Source organism: Acomys minous (genome assembly GCF_964271855.1).
Source record: "Acomys minous genome assembly, chromosome: 16".
Taxonomy (NCBI): Eukaryota; Metazoa; Chordata; class Mammalia; order Rodentia; family Muridae; genus Acomys; species Acomys minous.
In genome coordinates this window covers 49,307,029-49,324,267 of record NC_140498.1, presented here as the reverse complement: position 1 = coordinate 49,324,267, position 17,239 = coordinate 49,307,029, and the positions used below count along the sequence as shown (strand labels likewise).

The following is a 17,239-nucleotide window of genomic DNA, read 5'->3' as shown; positions in this document are numbered from 1 at the left end:
GTGGCCAAGAGCTACTGATGGCCCTGGGCACTGAGTGCACTGCCAGACCCACTTAGTCCTCACAGCAGCAATGGGAGCTCATCCTTTGCATTTCAGTGATGAGGAAACTGAGGCTCAGAGTCTATAAGCAGTAGAATGGATCTTCACCTTTCCTTTCCAGGACCTAGAGCAGTGCCCACTGTGAAGAGACATTTAGTAAACATTTGGGGAGTGGGAGAAACAAATTAAGAAGAACTGAGGCGTGTGTGCACCACATCTGGAGCCTCCCAATTCCTGACACTGGAATCTAGGAAACAGGATTCAGAGGGAAAGCGCGTCTCCAGCGTGAAGCCGCTGTGCTGCACTACCCAGGAACAGTCACTATGGCTAAGGCACAGGACGTGACCTAACCCTCAGCCACGCCCTGGGCTGGCTGCTGACCCTTCGCTAGCTTCCAAGTCCCAGTGCTACTTAGTTTCATTTCTCAGACTGCCCAGTGTTTGGAATGGTGTTGCCAGGCAACGAGCCAGCCTGCCTCATTGAGGTGGAAAAGCCCTTCCCATGATATCAAGGGGAAAACAGGGTGTTTCTCTTGCCCTGTCTGCCATGGCTCAGCATCACAAGGAACAAAGGAACAGGCAGAGACCGAGGTCCTTGTCTTTCTGCTTTCCGTGCCAAACGCTCTGAGCCCAGAAAAGAGAAGGAAGGCCGTGGCTGGGATGCAAACGCCAGGCAGATGTCTGTGGCTAAGCAACAGCAGCAAAGGAGAAAGCGGTTCTACTCCTTTCTAAAGTGGACCCAGACACCCCTCCTCCTCTCCAAAAGCCATGAGCAAGATGCCACCACGGTGATGCCGCCACAGGAAGCTCTGTGCACACCACCTGGAAAAGACCTCTGCGTCCACTGCCAGCCCACCTGGCTGTTGAAATAAGGCACCAGCCCTGGACATCCACAACTGAGAAGCAAAATCCCACAACTGGGAGCGGGTGGAGGGAAGAGCAGATAGCAAGGACAGAGGAAAGGCCATGGCGCCCCCTGGTGCCGAAGTGCTCTCCCACCAACAACAGGGACGGAGGCTCGAGTGGCTTGCACAGTGCTCAGCTTCCAAATAAAGAAACTAATTCAGGAGTCGAGAAAGTCAGCTGTGAAAACAAAGGTGCTGTATCAGCGATGAACGTCCATCGGGTGGATTCTCGCTACGCTCCCACCCTGATGAGGAAGAAAGGGCACACCAGTGAGCCGCATGCCCAGTGCATGCTCCAGACTCAGACTGCCCATTCTGCAGGTGCTTATCTTCCACACGTGCAGGCACCAGGACATCCTCACAGCAGAGGCGACAGAGGTGAAGCGACACCAAACACCCACAGAGAGGTGAGCGTTTCCTAGAGTCTTTTTTTTCCCCCTTTTTTTCTTTCTTTCCTTTTTTTTCCCCTCTGAGACAAGGTTTCTCTATGTGACCTTGGCTGGCCTAGACTTGCTTCGTAGACCAGGCTGGCCTTGAACTCACAACGATCTGCCTGCCTCTGCCTCCCGAGTGCTGGGATTAAAGGCGTGCGCCAAGTAGGTTCGCTCTTCTCAGCAGACACCTAGCTGCATTCCTGCCCCCACCCACAAGGATACCAGGCACCAGGCACGCAGAGAACCTACTGTCACTGGCGTAACCTGTCATGTTTTGCCAGGAGTACCCCGTGCCAGGCAGGGAGACCAGCCTCTCCAGGCATGGCCAGGAACCCCTTGGGAGTTGAAAGCACCCCTACTAAGAAGCACTTCCATTCAGTGTAAACAGAAGATGGAGGACACACCCAGGAAAGGGATCTCAGAGGTCTGCATGGCTGGGCTGGCTCCAGCACAATGACTCCACTAAGGGTGTAACAGCCTCACCCATAAGTTACTGAACATTTAACATGCGTATCTCTGAGATACTTGTCCCAGATTTGTCTTTTCAAAGTGCATTTTAGCCAATATTTTGGGTAATTTTCTTGCATGTATGCATTTAACCCTCACAACCCTACCAGAGGAGTATGCACTATTGTTAGCACTATTTTACAGACCAGAACCCCAGCACAGAACATGTCCCCATAGCTAGTGAGAGGGTGCTGGAGTGCCCTCTGGTGGTGAGGTTTCTGCAATGCCACGCTACAGCAATCAATAGGGAGAAAGGGTGCTTTCTTTTTTGTGTTTGTTTTTTCAGGGTTTTTTGTTGTTGTTGATGATGATGATGATGATGTTTACTTTTTTTAGACAGGGTTTTTCCTGTGTAGCCTTGACTATCCTGGACTCGCCTTGTAGACCAGGCTGGCCTTAAACGCACATTGATCCGCCTGCCTCTGCCTCCCGAGTACTAGGATTAAAGGTGTGCTGAAAGGATGCTTTCTTACAACTCACAGCTCACATCACATATTCCAACAACAATAAAAAATTAATTCAATAGTACAGAAACTCAGCTGTTAAGCAGGAGGTGAATGAAGTAAAGCTTACATAAACATCAAGAAATATCTACTAAATAGTAAGAAAACTCCCAGTCTGGGTGGCTTTTCCAACAGTCAGACAGCTACAACCTTACCATGCCTGCTAGTGAGGTCCCAACATTCAGTGTGGTTTCCACATGCTGAGCACCTCTGGTAGGCCCTTCCTTGTGTACACTGTGCAGAATGTGCGTGTATATGTGTGTGCACATGCACATAGTGGCTGTCTCTTAACTCACTGGCATTCTGGCCCTATGAAAGTAAAGGATGAATAAAACCTGAACAGGATTCACAGTGTGTATCCCAGTGGCTCTCATGTTATCTCGTCTGTGCTGAGGTCTGCACTGCTAACCACGCAACATGAAAATGCAATTGTGACACTTGCCTTTTACAAAGAAAGGTCACTTTTCAAAACCCCCATAGGAGCCTGCAAGCTTGGCCAAAGGCCATCAGCATTATGAGACCCTCCAACCTGGTGACCAGTCACCTATGTGAGCCTAGGTATAAAGAGCTGGGCCTAGGCTGGGCCTGCAGCTCAGTTAAAGGGTGCTTGCTTTAAAAGCACCAGGCCCTGGAATCTAGCCTCAGCAATGGAGAAAAGTTTTTAAATATAAAGGCTATGGACCAAGGACAAGGGGGCTTATCCACACCACCTTCTCAAAGTCACTCATGTCAATGGCTGCCACCCACTGCAATGAAGACACCTTTCTTTGGCATCACAGCAAACAAGTCACCTCTGGCACATATCCCAACAGCGTGGTTCCATCCTGCTGCCAAGGAGAGCACAAACATCACGACAAGCCCGGGGGAGTCACAGCCAGAGCAAACAAGAACTAGACCTGTGGAGGGTCAGCCACTACCGCAGCTGGGACCGAAGCTGGGTCTTCCAGACCCTTCCACCAGTCAGCCCGGCTGACCCAGCGCAGGCTGCGAACTCACAAACGCTCCCGAGAACTAACGTCCCTTCCACCTGCCGGCCCTCTCATCTCTGATTCCCTCAACACCAACGTGTGCTGAGCAGAATCTGGGGCACCCAGGGCAGCAATGAGCAGGCACTGCTTGTCCTCAGGAGCTTGCCCTCCATTGGAGGGACCAGAGTGGGAAAGGACAGCCAGGTCAGGAGTGGGCCTAAAACCTGAAACCATCAACTCTGAGAAAAGCAAAGTGGTACCATGTGGCAAGGGTGGCAGAAACATGCTCTCTCATATGGTGGCCAGGGACAGGCATCCCCCTGGAGGGTGGTCCTGAGACCAGATGGTTCAGATACTATAGGCAGCTCTGGAGCTAGACATCCCAGATCAACCTCTTCTCACTGTCCTCATGGGTCAGAGCTGGCGAGCTCTTGGAAGATCTCATTGCTAAGGATGTGTTTCATGGGGGCTCTGCCCTCACCTAATGTGCTCCTCCCCCTAATGCTGTCACTCCCAAAACCACCACACCAGGGACTGGTATTCCAACACATGGCTTTTAGGGAGATACAAACATTTCATGACCAGGAGGGTCATCTAACAAACCTGGATGCTTTCCTCCAAGGGCAGACTACCTCAGAAGTTTATGAGCTTCCAGGAACGGTGGGGGTGAGGGAAGAGGAAGGATGCAGTCTCCACTAGCACTGGCAGCCTAGCAGAGTGGCCCTCACAGAGCATCTTGAAGCCTCAGTTTCCTCAGCTAGGAAATGAGGCTGGCTGCTGGGATACTGTGTGAGACAGGTAGTACCAGCAGGCAACACACTGTAAGACGCTGTGAGGTGCTCACAGTCTCCTTGTCCAGCATCTACAGCTGCCTCCAGAGAAATTCCGGATGGAAAAGCAGAGGTCTTAAGAAGTCAAGACACATACGTGAGACCAGAGTTCCAGAATCCAGTCAGCCCTGTGGCTAGAGTTTGGAATAGTTGAATACTTAGACTGGACTCAAAAGATTGGTTACTACAAGACACGGTGGCACACGCAGGTAATTCTAGCACTCAGGACACTCAGGCAAAAGGATTTGGAGTTCAAGGCCTTCCTGGGTTACAGGAAGGAAGGAGGGAGGAAAAAAGGAAGGCAGACTGAGTCCCAACAACCATCCAGAAGTAATTTTTAGAAAGCACGGCCTTCCTGGAACCACACCTCATCTGACCTTTAAACAGCAGGCAAAAGAAAGTGGGCATTCACACCAACTCCCTCTCTCGCTACCCCAGCCTGGCCCTCAGCCCTCCTGAGCCATGGTCTACCACTAAAGAACACAGCAGTGGCTTCCCCAGCTTAAATGCTCTAGGTGGCTGGGAAGACTCCGATCCAAGCACTGCCTAGTTGGACACTGAAGTGGACCCACCGTCCTGTAAGAAGGAACGCTGGTTCCTAACCCATCCGAAAGGAAGGGAGAGTGGCTCGGAGCTGTAATGTCAGCTCTCAGACAGGCAGGGCACGAGGCTCTCGCTGTTGTGACCTTAGCCTGGCGCACACTGAATGCCATACTCGGGATACACAGCAAACCATCTCCAAAATAATGACAAGAAGGGTGAGCAGCAGTACTGGACTTCAGGGCAGGATGGACAGCCCAGAGCAGGGAGAGTGGGGGTGGGGTGGGGTGGGGGTATCTACATGTCCTTTTGAGCTTATCTCACCTTGCTGGGCCAGTGACCTTATAGGCAGATGGAAAGTGAGAGAATCTTGAGTGTATACAGGGAGGTGGCCTGAACCTGAGTAGCATCCTGGTGCGGCATAACCAAAGTCTCTCTTTATTGGCCATCTGAGCTGCCTCTGGCCTGATCCTGGGTAACAGAGCTAACATGTCGCAAAGTAGAGACAACAATTGCTCTCAAAACACACTAGCATTAGCCCTTTGGTCCTGCAGAACTAAGAGATAAATAAGTTATTTTTCTTTATAAATTACCTGTTTTCTGGGTATTTCATTACTGCAGCAGAAAACTGCTTAAGACCTCTGACAGGCATGGAGGTAACAGGTTAAATCAATTCGCAAGAGTGGAACTCTGATCCCGTAAGACAAGAAGAGACTGGGACGCCAGAGGTGCACATGTGCAGAGGGTCAGCTCGGTGGACAGAGAAAGAAGCTGCAGCTCAAAGACACACCTCACAGGGACCAGCTCTGGCCTTGGCATTGCTGCCACAGCACACCACAAGAAAAGAAACATTTGCCAAAGCTTCCTGGTTTGTAACTGTTACAGCAGACCCACCCTGTGAGGCTACACAGGTGACACTTCCTATCTCCCCCACATCTCTGAGAGAACACTGAGCCTTATCTTGCAGAGTAGAAGCCTTCCTACGTGAAGTCACCCCAGAAAACAGGCCACCCCACCATGGCGAGGCACGGTGGCACATACCTTTAATCCCAGTACTTGGGGAGGTAGAAGCAGGTGAGTCGCCATGAGTTCGAGGTCAGCCTGGTCTACAAAGTTAGCCCAGGACAGCCAAGACTACACAGAGAAACCCAATCTCCAAAAACCTAAAGCCAAAAAACAAAAACAAGCCACCCTACCGCCCACCCACACCTGTTCCCCATAGCCCATATAACTACCAGACACCCAGGGGCGAACATTGGTCCACAGATGCCTTCCCTCAGAAGGATGCCTGGGGAGTCCTGACAGGTCTCCTCCAGCCTCAGACGACCAGCAACAGCTGGGGTTAATTTCTTTAAAAAAAAAAAAAAAAAGTATGAATGAAAACATGACGGGCTGAGCCCCTGCTATGGGCACAGCTCAGGGTTATCAAGAGGACTGTCCTCATAGAAAAGACACAAACCAAGCTGGTGGCTTTGTCAGGGATAGAAATGGCTGGGGGTTGGGGGGGGCAGGCAGAGACCATATCCACAGCAGCCCAAGAACTGCTGACAGGGAACCCAATTCACCTGCTCCATAGCCCACACTGAAGAGAGACAACAGCCTTGGGACCCATGCCTGGCCACAAGGAGGAGCCAGGTCATCCTCACACAGTCAGTATCCCTCACCCTGTACAGCAACGCAACGCGCACTAGCCTTTCCTCCTTCGCAGCCAGGGGAGGGGGACACAGGAGCAGGGGGCTGTGGGAAAGCTCGGGGAGAGGGCCTCACAGCGGGGCAGGGACTCCAGCTCACAGGGAACATGGACACGGCCTGCAGTTGGGAGGCACACAGGCCTCCTTCCATGAAAACCAACTGTTAGAAAATAGATGAAACCCACCCCCCAGTGACAAAGGAATGTGTTCATGTGCAAGCAGAGCGGTCCAGATAGAAAGATGCACACATACGGGGACAGGAGCACAGGTAAGCTCAGGAAAATAGTACACTTCCAAGAGAAATGGCATCCTAAGGTGCTGTTAAAGGGGTCTGTAACTTCTCTGGGTGACAGTCACTCACCATCTGCCACCACTGCTATGGGTGCCAGGGTTTGTTGCATTTTGATAGTTGAAGGGAATACTAATTTTCACCCAAAGGCTAATGAGGAAAAAAGGTGTAGCTTTTACTCTATCCAAGTTTAGAGCCCTGAACAGGATGTGAAAAGAGAGGAAGCCTGTCACCTGCCCCTCTCCTTCCTGCTACCTGGGGTAGGAATGAGATGGCTAGAACTCAGAAAACAAACAAAACAACTAGTCAGAAGAAGAGCCCTGCCCTCTATGACCACAGAGCCCTCTGCCAACCTAGTCAGGGACACCAGCCCCACCCCAACTGCTCACCTAGTCATAGCGAAGAGAGGGGGGTGGGGGGAGAAGGCCACTGACACTCACCCTTCATTGCAGAGTCTCTAATACTTTTCCAGGAGGTGGAACTGGAAATGGTTTGCACCACCTGCTCATTAGATTATCTCAGCAGCAAAAGTGATTTGTCCAGAGTCACAAGGGAACTCGGCTGCTAGAGTCTCTTGCCACAACACACCGTTGGTGGACACAGCCCATGCACCACAGCCTGGCCATGGTCTAGAAGCCTGCGGTGATACTGTGACAGGAGCAAAGCAAGCATGCCCTCACCAGCTCCACGGCCACTTGCAAAGCCCACATCCCAGAGGATAAGCAGAGAGGCCCTGCCGGCTCGCACGCCAGCCTCAGTACTTACGAACTGTCATGGACTCAGGCACTGAGGCAGAAGGTAACAGGCTGCTCAGGGGACTTCCTCGGCCTGGAGAGCTGGCTTCCATACTAGGAGAAAGCAGACAGAAGGAAGTTACATTCAACCTAAAACACATCTTCAGTGTTCACAACACTCAGCAATGTTTCCCTAGGAATCTACTGGAAGAACAGAAGGCAGCTACCCTGACAAATGTGTCTGAAGTTTGCTGCTAACCCCCAAAGTTAGAAACACTTAATGAAGCTGGGCACAGTGGCACATGCCTGTAATCCCAGCACTTGGGGAGGCAGAGGCAGGCAGATCTCTATGAGTTCAAGGCCAACCTGGTCTCAAAGCAAGTCCAGGACAGCCACACCTACACAGAGAAACAAACAAACAAATAAACAAAAAAAAAAAACCACTCAGTAGGCATGTTTGCAGCTGGGTCAGACAAGACATCACTGCCTTCCTACTCCAACTGCTGTAATTATAAGCACACATTCTCTCCGTGGTCTGTTTGGTTTTCACATTCTTGTGGTTTGTATTGTTCCTTTTTCTAAGTAAAATGGTCCCTGGATGCATGTCAGTGTTCCTAGTATAAGACACACATGTTATATAAGCTTCACTCAGACAAGTATGTAACATGACCATCCAACGGCAACTAGTCAACAGTATGTTTGTTCCTGATCCTCTCTCATGTGTTCCAGGCTGGACCTTGCTATGTGGCCAAAGATGACTTTGAACTTCCAATCCCTCTGCCTTTGCCTCCCAAACACCAAACCATTTTATGTGATGCTGGGGATAAAAACCCAAGGCTTTGTGCATGCTAGGCAAGTACTCTCCTACAGGTGAACTATACCTCTTAAAGAATCTGAACAAGACACCTTTAAATGAGGACAGACACAGACCAGGTTATGTATTGATCAAGGGATACAGAAGTGTCATGACAACAAGCTCCCAGCATGCCCCTGTAAGCAGGGCTGGTGCATGGAGAACCTTAGAGACCATAATGAGTGTAGGTACCTGGGCTGGCTGCATCTCTACAATCGCTCCCTAATGTGAACAATATCCCCGGCTCATCTGCGAACAGCAGGGAGAAGCCATGGCTCGGCTCAGGCCCCTCATCACTGCTGCATTTGAGGAATGCTCAGAAACACAACAAAACAGGGCTCAGCATCCTGGGAGGGTGCAGTGACACTGCCCCTTATGAAACTGGGCTCAGTGGTGTCAGACCCCTTGTGGGGTGTCATTTTCAAAGTCCTGCTCTGGGTGACAGGACACCAAGCAAGGTGTGTGGCAGCCAGGATTACCTTCACCTTCAGGCCAAGTAGAGCATACGGATGGGTAACTTCAAGACACCAAATTAAAATCTTGAAGAAAAGGGGGAAAGTAAGAGCAAAATAAGAAATGAAGGTGGTGTTAGGGAGACCTTGGTGGCAATGTTCCCTCTGTGAGCAACAGTGACTAGGCAACTTACTTTTCTATCTGGATTTTTTTTTTAATGTGAAAGAGCAAAGCCTTCTGCACTTGCAATCTGCAGGCAGTAAACTAACTACTTAACAGCTATTACAGCTTTCCCCCATGACCTAGACATCATAGAATACTAGGGCTGACAAGCATCATCACCAGCTACAAACAACTGTAAGTAAGAAGGCTGAGCGGGAGGTGCACAGTATGGCCGCAGAGCTGTGGACAGGATGGAGGCATGCAAACGGGGTTGGATGGCTGCTGCCTCTCCTTTTGGAGCTGGGGTAAACCCCTGGGCTTTCTGCACGCTGTGCAAGCACTCTACCGCCAAGAGGCTTCCCAGCTCTGACCGTGTGTCATAAAGCAGTTTATCTGGGTGAATGGTCACCCGTGACCCTGACGACTGCACATGTGAGCACGAACATAAGGGTAGGCTTCAGCCTCAACTCCAGCAGGCGCCACGTATCTTCAAATGAGAATAAGAAGCAGAGATGTAAGCAGCACGTCACGTCTGCTAAGTGGCTTGGTGTCTTGATACTGACCTGTACCGAAGGCCAGGCTCTGAGAGGACGTGGTCTTCTGGTCCTGTCCCATTCTCCAGACTTCCCACAGTGGCGTCTGTGCAGAAATCACACACAGGGAATAAGGCTTTGTTTTCAACTCCGTTTTCTCCTCACCACGTGCTCAGCTGCTCCTTCAGCTGACTTTAACCTCTTGCCACCTGCACCCTGGATTCATCTGCTACCCATTTCATTCACTCAGGCATCACTAAGTCTTGGCGCCAGTTGCTACGTGTGCCTTTTTTATTTGCTTGGTTTTTGTTTTGTTTGTCTTGTTTTGTTTCTCTTGAAGCAAGGGAAGTTATTCCCAAAATCCACAATCTAGAGCCTGTGGCAGAATCAGGGTGTTTGTTAAACAAACTGTTCCTGCTTGTAGTGGACGCTAGAGGGCAGCAGGGTCTCATCACTGGTGAAGTATGCCACTTTGTACAAAAGCCACTAAGCACTCCAGAAAGCCAGTCCCAAGAAGTGGAGCCATAAATCTCTTGAGGAAACAACCAAGGACGTTAACGATCGTGACAGTGCATTAGCTACAGCTCAGGCCTCCTTCCAGGAAAAAAGTGCAGACCTGCAGGCCTGGGGCCAGGTGACTACAGGAAGACTGCATCCCTCAAGGAAACTCTTGCTCCTTCTGAAACTCCTGAGGCACGCGCAGTGGTAGCTCCTGCCTCTGCCAGGCTTAAGGGACATGAGCCTGGGGAGGCCAACACCTTCCCACCTTTGACTGCACATCCCACTCAACCCTAACTGTTTCCTGTAACCGAGAGCACCGCAAGCCTGGTTTCCATCGCAAGACTGCACAGCATCGGATGGGAAATCATGTGACTACCTACCTCTCCCCTCCTTGCTACCTAGTGGTGACGTTAAAGGGTGTAGACACTGCTGGCTACAGTAGAGTCCATGCTACCCAAGGAGCCACATAGGCTCTTTGTGCCTAGCTTCCCCTTTTGTTTTGTTTTGCTCTACTTTGTTTGGAGACAGAGTCTCCCTCTGTAGCCCAGGCTGGCCCCTAGCTCAAGCTTTTCCTGCCTCAGCCTTTGCTGGAATTACAAGCCTATGCCAGTGTCTGGCCAATCATACAATACTTTAACAAATTATCAAACAACATTAAAACAATTACAATAAGATACAATTATTTTAACATTTAAAAAAATTACACTGGGTATGGTGGTGCATGCCTGTAATCCCAGTACTCAGGAGGCAGAGGAAGACAGATCTCTGTGAGCTCGAGGCCAGCCTGATCTACAAAGTGAGTCCAGGACAGCCAGGGCTACACAGAGAAACCCTGTTGGAGGGGGATCTGTATATATAATTTTATATTGTTGTGGTTTTGAGACAGGATTTAACTCTGTAACCTGGGCTGGCCTGGGCCTCACAATGTAGCCCAGGCTGGCTTCAAAATATTAATAATCCTCCTGCCTCCACCTCCTGAGTCCTAGTATTACATATATGAACCACCCATGGCTTTTTGGTCCCTGTCCCTTTGGATAATCAATCCTACAAAATACACTCTAACCTCCCAAGATGACAATTCTTTTTTTTTAAATATTTTTATTTAATTTTAATTTATGTGCGTTAGTATGAGGGTATCCGATCTTGGGGTTACAGACAGTTGACTGCCATGTGGGTGCTGGGAATTGAACCCTGGTCCTTTGGAAGAGCAGGCAGTGCTCTTAACCACTGAGCCATCTCTCCAGCCCAAGATGACAATTCTTAAACTCTCTCCTTTGGCTGAGACCTCAGCCCTGAGTCCTAGCTCCGTATCTCTGGCTATCAGAAAGTTCTACTGAGACCTCCCTGGGCCCAGCAACCAGCTGCACTTTCAAAACCCCTGGTTGAATATCCCACTTTCTTCTGTGCTAGCTCAGGGACAGCTGCCCCCCACCCCACTTCCACTAAGCCAGGTGAATCTGCTATGGTTACTGTCCAACAAAGGCCTATGGTTTAATCCCTAGTTCACGGTACCACTGAGATGCAGTAGGACTTTAAGAGGCCGGACCTGGTTCACCAGAGGATGTGGCCTTGAAAGATCAGACACTGGGACCCCAACCCCTCCTAGCTCTCTGCTTTTCCAGCCACCTCCATCTTGCATTCCCAACCATGATGCTCTGCCTCACCACAAGCCCAAGAGAAGGGAACAACTGAACGCAGAGGGAAATCTCTGAGCGTGTGAGCCAAAATAAACCTTTCCTCCCTATAAGTTGATTATCCTGAGTTACAGTAACAGGAAACTGACAAACACAATACCCCAAATCTCCAGTGTCACCTAAGTTATCCCTCGCTCTGCTCATGTGAGAAGGCACATTTCGGATTAGAAGGCTCAGCGTCTTCTAAGGACCCTTCAGCAGGAGGCTACCTCAGTTCAGTCATGCTCACTGCTGAAATCCAGCCACGACTGCCAGTGCAACATGTAGAAAGCCAAGACTGCAACAGCACACATGATGAAAGGCAATGGGTGGCTGGAGTGAAGGCCATCGCCACCCTGCCACACTCCAGATGCAGTGGGGACTTGGCCTGACTGGCCACACATCAGTCTGTGTGGTTGGCACACATGCATACCACACAGCTGGCACTGTGGTACGGCAAATGCACTGGCACACACAGCAGGCCCTCTCTGAAACAACAGCCACAGCCATCTTTTATTATGTGGGGGGCAGGGGGTTAGACCACGGATGCTGGGCAAAGGCTCTACACCCCGAGTCTGTAGCATCTTAACCACAGATAAAGAAGCAGACCTCAAGGGCCTAACTGACTTGCCAGGTTCACAGAGTTAGCAAGTGAAGCATTTCCTCAGCCTGGCAGAGCTGAACCCTCCTCACTTCAGCAGCAGGCTCATTAGCCTGCCCTAAAGTCGTTTGCCCCTCTGGGCTCCTGGCTGTCCCGCCCCGGCACCTCTATCTGCGCTGTGTCCTCTGCACAGGTATTCTCCCAACACCATGCGCCCAGCCCTGCAGCATCTCTCCCACCATCTGCACCCATCCCCCAGCCATTCGGCAAGGGTTACACAGTGTGGGACACAAAGCCTGATCTGTCTGAGAAAGGAGCAGTAGGGGGGAAAAAGCCATGTGTTGAAAAGTTTGTTTTTTTTTTAAAGTTCTTTGCCAACAAAGCTCTGTGTTCTAGTGCCAGCACTCAGGAGGCAGAGGCAGGAGGACTGCCACAAGTTAAGCCCAGCCTGGTCTACATAATGCGTTCCACGCCAGCCAGGGCTGGATAGCAAGATCATGTTTCAAAAAGAAAAAGAAAAAAGGTGACATCTGAGCTACAACCTGAGAGACAACCCCAGAGGTACAGCAGGTAGGAGGAGCACCAATGGGATGAAGGGGAGGAAGTGAGGGTGCCCCTGCTGGGGGTGGGGGGTTGCCTAATGGCTACAGTGATGACAGAAACTCTATCCCACCTGCAGGGGGAGATGGGGGCAAGGGAATGGCGCAATCGGACTGTTCTCCATGTCTGCTCTGGCTGGGAAAAGAGGAACAGACAGGGACAAAAGAAGAAGGCGCAGGCTTGACGAGAAACATTTTGCAACAGTCCTAGCAAGAAGTAACAGACAGACAGAGGAGGGATACGGAAGCATTCAGAAGACGCCTTCTATACATTTCCCCTTCACACAGGTAATCAGAAAATCCCTGAGCCATGGCTTAGCACAAGCCGTCACCCCAGCCACTTGAGAGGCTGGGGCAGGAAGATAGCTGGTTGAAAGCCACTGTGAGTGGCCTTAGTGAAACATTGTCTCAAAATAAAAACTCTGGGCTAGCAACATGGCTCAGTAAACAAAGGCACTTGTTGCCAAGCCTGCTGACCCTAGTGTGATCCCTGAATTCCACATAGAGGAAAGAGAGAAGTGACCTCCACACATGCACAGTGACACATCTATCTCCACACATTCTCACACTCAAAATATATAAACAAGTAAATGAAAATTTACAAAGCGTTTTGAGCTGGGTGTGGTGGCGCACACCTTTAATCCCAGCACTCCGGAGGCAGAGGCAGGTGGATTGCTGTGAGTTCGAGGCCAGCCTGGCCTACAACGTGAGTCTAGGACAGCCAAGGCTACACAGAGAAACCTTGTCTCGAAAACATAATAAATAAATAAATAATAAATAAATAGCATTTTAAATGAGGCCTGAAGAGATGGGTCGCTGGTTAAGAGCCCTTGCTGCTCTTCCAGACAATCTGAGTTCAGTTCACAACACCCACATCTGGTGGCTCACAATTGCCTATAACTCCAATGCCAGGGGATCCAGTGCCCTCTTCTGGCCACCATGGGCACCTACACTCATGTGCACTCACACATATAGTCACACACACACACATACCCACACACACACACAAAAAAAAAAAAATTAAAGAATTTAAAAGCTACTGGTGTCCTCCTTTAATCCCAGGATTCAAGAGGCAAAGGCAGAAGGATCTCTGAGTTTGAAGCTAGCCTGGTCTACATAGTGAGATCTAGGCTAGCTAGATCTACACAGTGAAACTCTGTCTCAAGAAAAAAAAATGTTTTAATTAAAATTAAAAATAAAATTATAAAAATAGATAAACACAACGCCTCAGGTGGAATTTCCCTTCAGATCTCCCACAGCCTAGCACCATGAACATAGCAAGAACACCATGAACTCCAAATGTCACGTGACATATATAGGTGGGCTGGCACACAGTGTGCCCCCTGTCAGCTACCACAGTATCTTGACTGTCAAAAGTAAATCTGCCTTCCCAGAGACCTCCAAAGTCTACCATATCAGATCACAGCAATGTGTGATAGTCACTCCTTGTACTGGTTCCAACGACACATGTCACCCATAAGTACAGGAATTTGGCACTTGGTCCTCGGTGCTAATGCTGCATGGAGAGAGGCAGGCTGCTGGAGGAAGGACATCACTGAGGGCAGCCTTGAGAACAGAAAGCCTTACATCATTACCAGACCCTTCTCTCTGTTCCTTGCTTATGGCGGATGATGGGAGCGCTCAGCTTCTTTCTCTGGTTGCCATGCATGCTGCCATGCCTTCCACCATGATGGGTTGGGGGTTTGTCTGGTGCTATGTATTCTAATGTTAATTATTTTGCTCCCCAAGGTCTCCTTGCTGTCTTTTATGAGCAGACCCTCTGGGACCTCAAAATGATGTTTGTAACCTTGCCTAAGAAATTATTCCTGATTGGCTGAATAAATTGCCTACACCCGGGCAGGGCAGGAGGAAGGTTCGAGGGCTTTGTGGACAGGAGGATCATGGGAGAGAGACAGGTGCTGGAGGAGAAAGAAGGGGCAGAGTTGCGATGGGACAGGTAAAGAACTGTGCGGCCTAGAGGAACTGACTCTGAGGATTGCATGGAGAGAAGCAGCCCAGACAGAAATGATTAAAGCAGATGGCCTGGGATGGGGCTGCGAGATAATGAGATAGCATAAACAGAAAGAGCTACCCAGCCCCAGGTAAAATAGGCTTATTCTAAAATACAACAGGGGTCTGTGTGTGTCTTTTACTGATTATGACAGCAGGTTAAATAATACCACCGGAATAATTACAGGTTTTAATAATAAACATTTTTAGCTATTTTTTTATTTATTGAAACAAAAAAAAATTTTTTTTTTCATTCACTGGAACTAAAAGCCAAAACAAACGCTTTCACAAGTTGCTTTTGGTCATGGTGTTTTATGACAGCAACAACCAGATAATAGACGCCTCCACTTAAAAAGCTACAAAAGCTAAAAGTGAGGACAAAGAAGACAGAGAATGTAAAGAGTAGACCCAATGGGAATGAAGGGTTAGAAGACCACAGGCCACAGGCGAATTGAGAAATAGTCTCAGACTAGCCATACATCTCTGAACCCATCGCCAAACAGGAGGAACCAAGGCACACACAGCTGAGAGAAAAGAGGAACAGAGGTCAGCTGCCTTCTCATGTCTCCTAAGGTACAAAATAATGGCCACTATTGTGGTTAACTTTGATCTGGCCAAGTTTAGCAGCAAGTGGATGGGAGCAGGCAAGAGATCCCCATAGGAGCTTGTCAACCAGGTCATCCCAAGACACTTAGCCAGACCCTCTGTAAACACGCCAGTTCTACAGAAGACCTCTAAGTCACTTCTTCCTTCTGAGTGTCCACAAGCCACCCTTGTCCTGAGCCCCGGATCGCCTCGCTCCCATTCCTACTTGTACCCATAACTTAAGAACCTTGTCTGGTTCTTGGAGGAAAAGCCCCTCCTAGAGAAGAGAAGACAGAAGCACCCACCTGTTGCAACATAGGAGCCCACTCCACTGACAGGAAAGAGGACGTCAGTGTCAGCATCAGCATCTCCGTGCAACACCTGGAGCGGGGCCCAGCTGTGTACCTGGGGGAGGCAGGTGTTCCCATCCGGTGGCCTATGGAGAAAGAGCACAGCTGCATGACAGGGACTCGAGGCTTATCCCAGTATCTGGGCTCAACTCCCCAGGCCTAGATGGGGCTAAAGCAGAATAAGCCATGGGCTGAAGTCGGGACCCCAGAGCTCAGATCAGACTCCTCAAGTGCTCACTTGCCAGAGCTTGCTGAGTGTCTACTGAAAGCAGGCAGTATGCTCATCACAGGGGTAAAGAGACACCACATGGTCATCACATGCTCATGGCACTTACAGTCTGCATGGAGTTTATCGTGTGGAAGAGGGCCCAGACATCAATCATGTCACTCTGCAAGAAGGCAGAAGGCTCGGCTCAGGGTTGTGGAGCAGGCCAGGGAGGCTGAAGAGGAAGACCCTTTGGAGAAGGGGAGGTTGGTAGCCAGCCGTGGTGACACCTGTAATCCCAGCACTTGGGAGGCCGAGGCTGGGAAGTGGCTCTTTGTATAGCTCAGCCTGCCACCAACTTGGGCTCTTGCTTCAGTTTGATTTGGTTGGTGATGGAGGGTATAGATTTTTCCTTTTACCAAGAGTTTTGGATTTTTTACTTCTTTGCCTGAGACAGGGTCTCATGTATTCGCTGGCTTAGAATGTTGTACACAGCTGGGGATATGCTTGACCTGCTGCACCTCTTAAAATTTACACAATCAGTACTATGCGCATTTACACAATCAGTACTATGCGCATTTACACAATCAGTACTGTGCACTAACTTAGAACATAGAAAAGTTCAGTATATCAATTCACACCTATTACATCAAGTAAGGAAAGGGAGGAGAAGAAGAAAAGTCAAATTAAGTCAAGTTCATTTTATTTTTTTAAGATTTGTGTATGCAGGTCTTTCCCCTGTGTGTATGTCTGTGCTCCACGTGCATACAGTACCCACAGAGGCTAGAATACAGTGTCAGATCCCCTGGGACTGGAATTGCAGGTGGTTGCTGTTAGATCCAAAGTGGGTCCCCTAAAATGACAGTCTGGGCTCAGTGCGGGCTGCAGTCTGAGCAGGTGAACAGAGTGATTGCTAGCAGATAAACAGGCGCCCACCAGGCAGCATCAACCAGAATCCTGTGAGACGGGAGTGGCTTGTCTGTCCTTACAGGCAACGGGGCATCTAGCTCCCCACTAACACACACCTATAACACATATCAAAGTTCCCAGATAGTTCCAGACTGTAGTGGCCTGCAGGCTCCCCTACCCTAACTTTCAGGCTCCCTCCCAACCTTTCTCTTAAAAAATTATTAATGATGCCTTCTCAGTCTTTTGCTATGCTCTGTTCCCCCAGAGATAGACACAGAAATCTTGAATTTCCCCAAATAAACCTTTCTTTCTACCCATGGAGTCATCGGGCTTGATGGTTTTACTGTGCCCTCCTGGCTGTGAGCT

General features: G+C 49.6%; 1 protein-coding gene across 6 annotated transcripts in view; it reads right to left on the bottom strand.

The window, feature by feature from the left end:
• Positions 1 to 17,239, bottom strand: part of SNX29 (sorting nexin 29) — a 401,127-nt gene that overhangs the window by 314,089 nt on the left and 69,799 nt on the right. For 4 of the 6 annotated variants that reach the window (XM_084763168.1, XM_084763172.1, XM_084763171.1 and 1 more), the window contains 4 exons: positions 15,715 to 15,845; positions 9,471 to 9,546; positions 7,471 to 7,553; positions 5,961 to 6,074 (listed from right to left, as the gene is read on the bottom strand). In XM_084763168.1, coding sequence (XP_084619294.1) covers positions 5,961 to 6,074; positions 7,471 to 7,553; positions 9,471 to 9,546; positions 15,715 to 15,845 — 404 coding nt within the window. The remainder of the gene's footprint in view (positions 1 to 5,960; positions 6,075 to 7,470; positions 7,554 to 9,470; positions 9,547 to 15,714; positions 15,846 to 17,239) is intronic. The other 2 variants (XM_084763169.1, XM_084763173.1) reach the window with 1 other exon arrangement.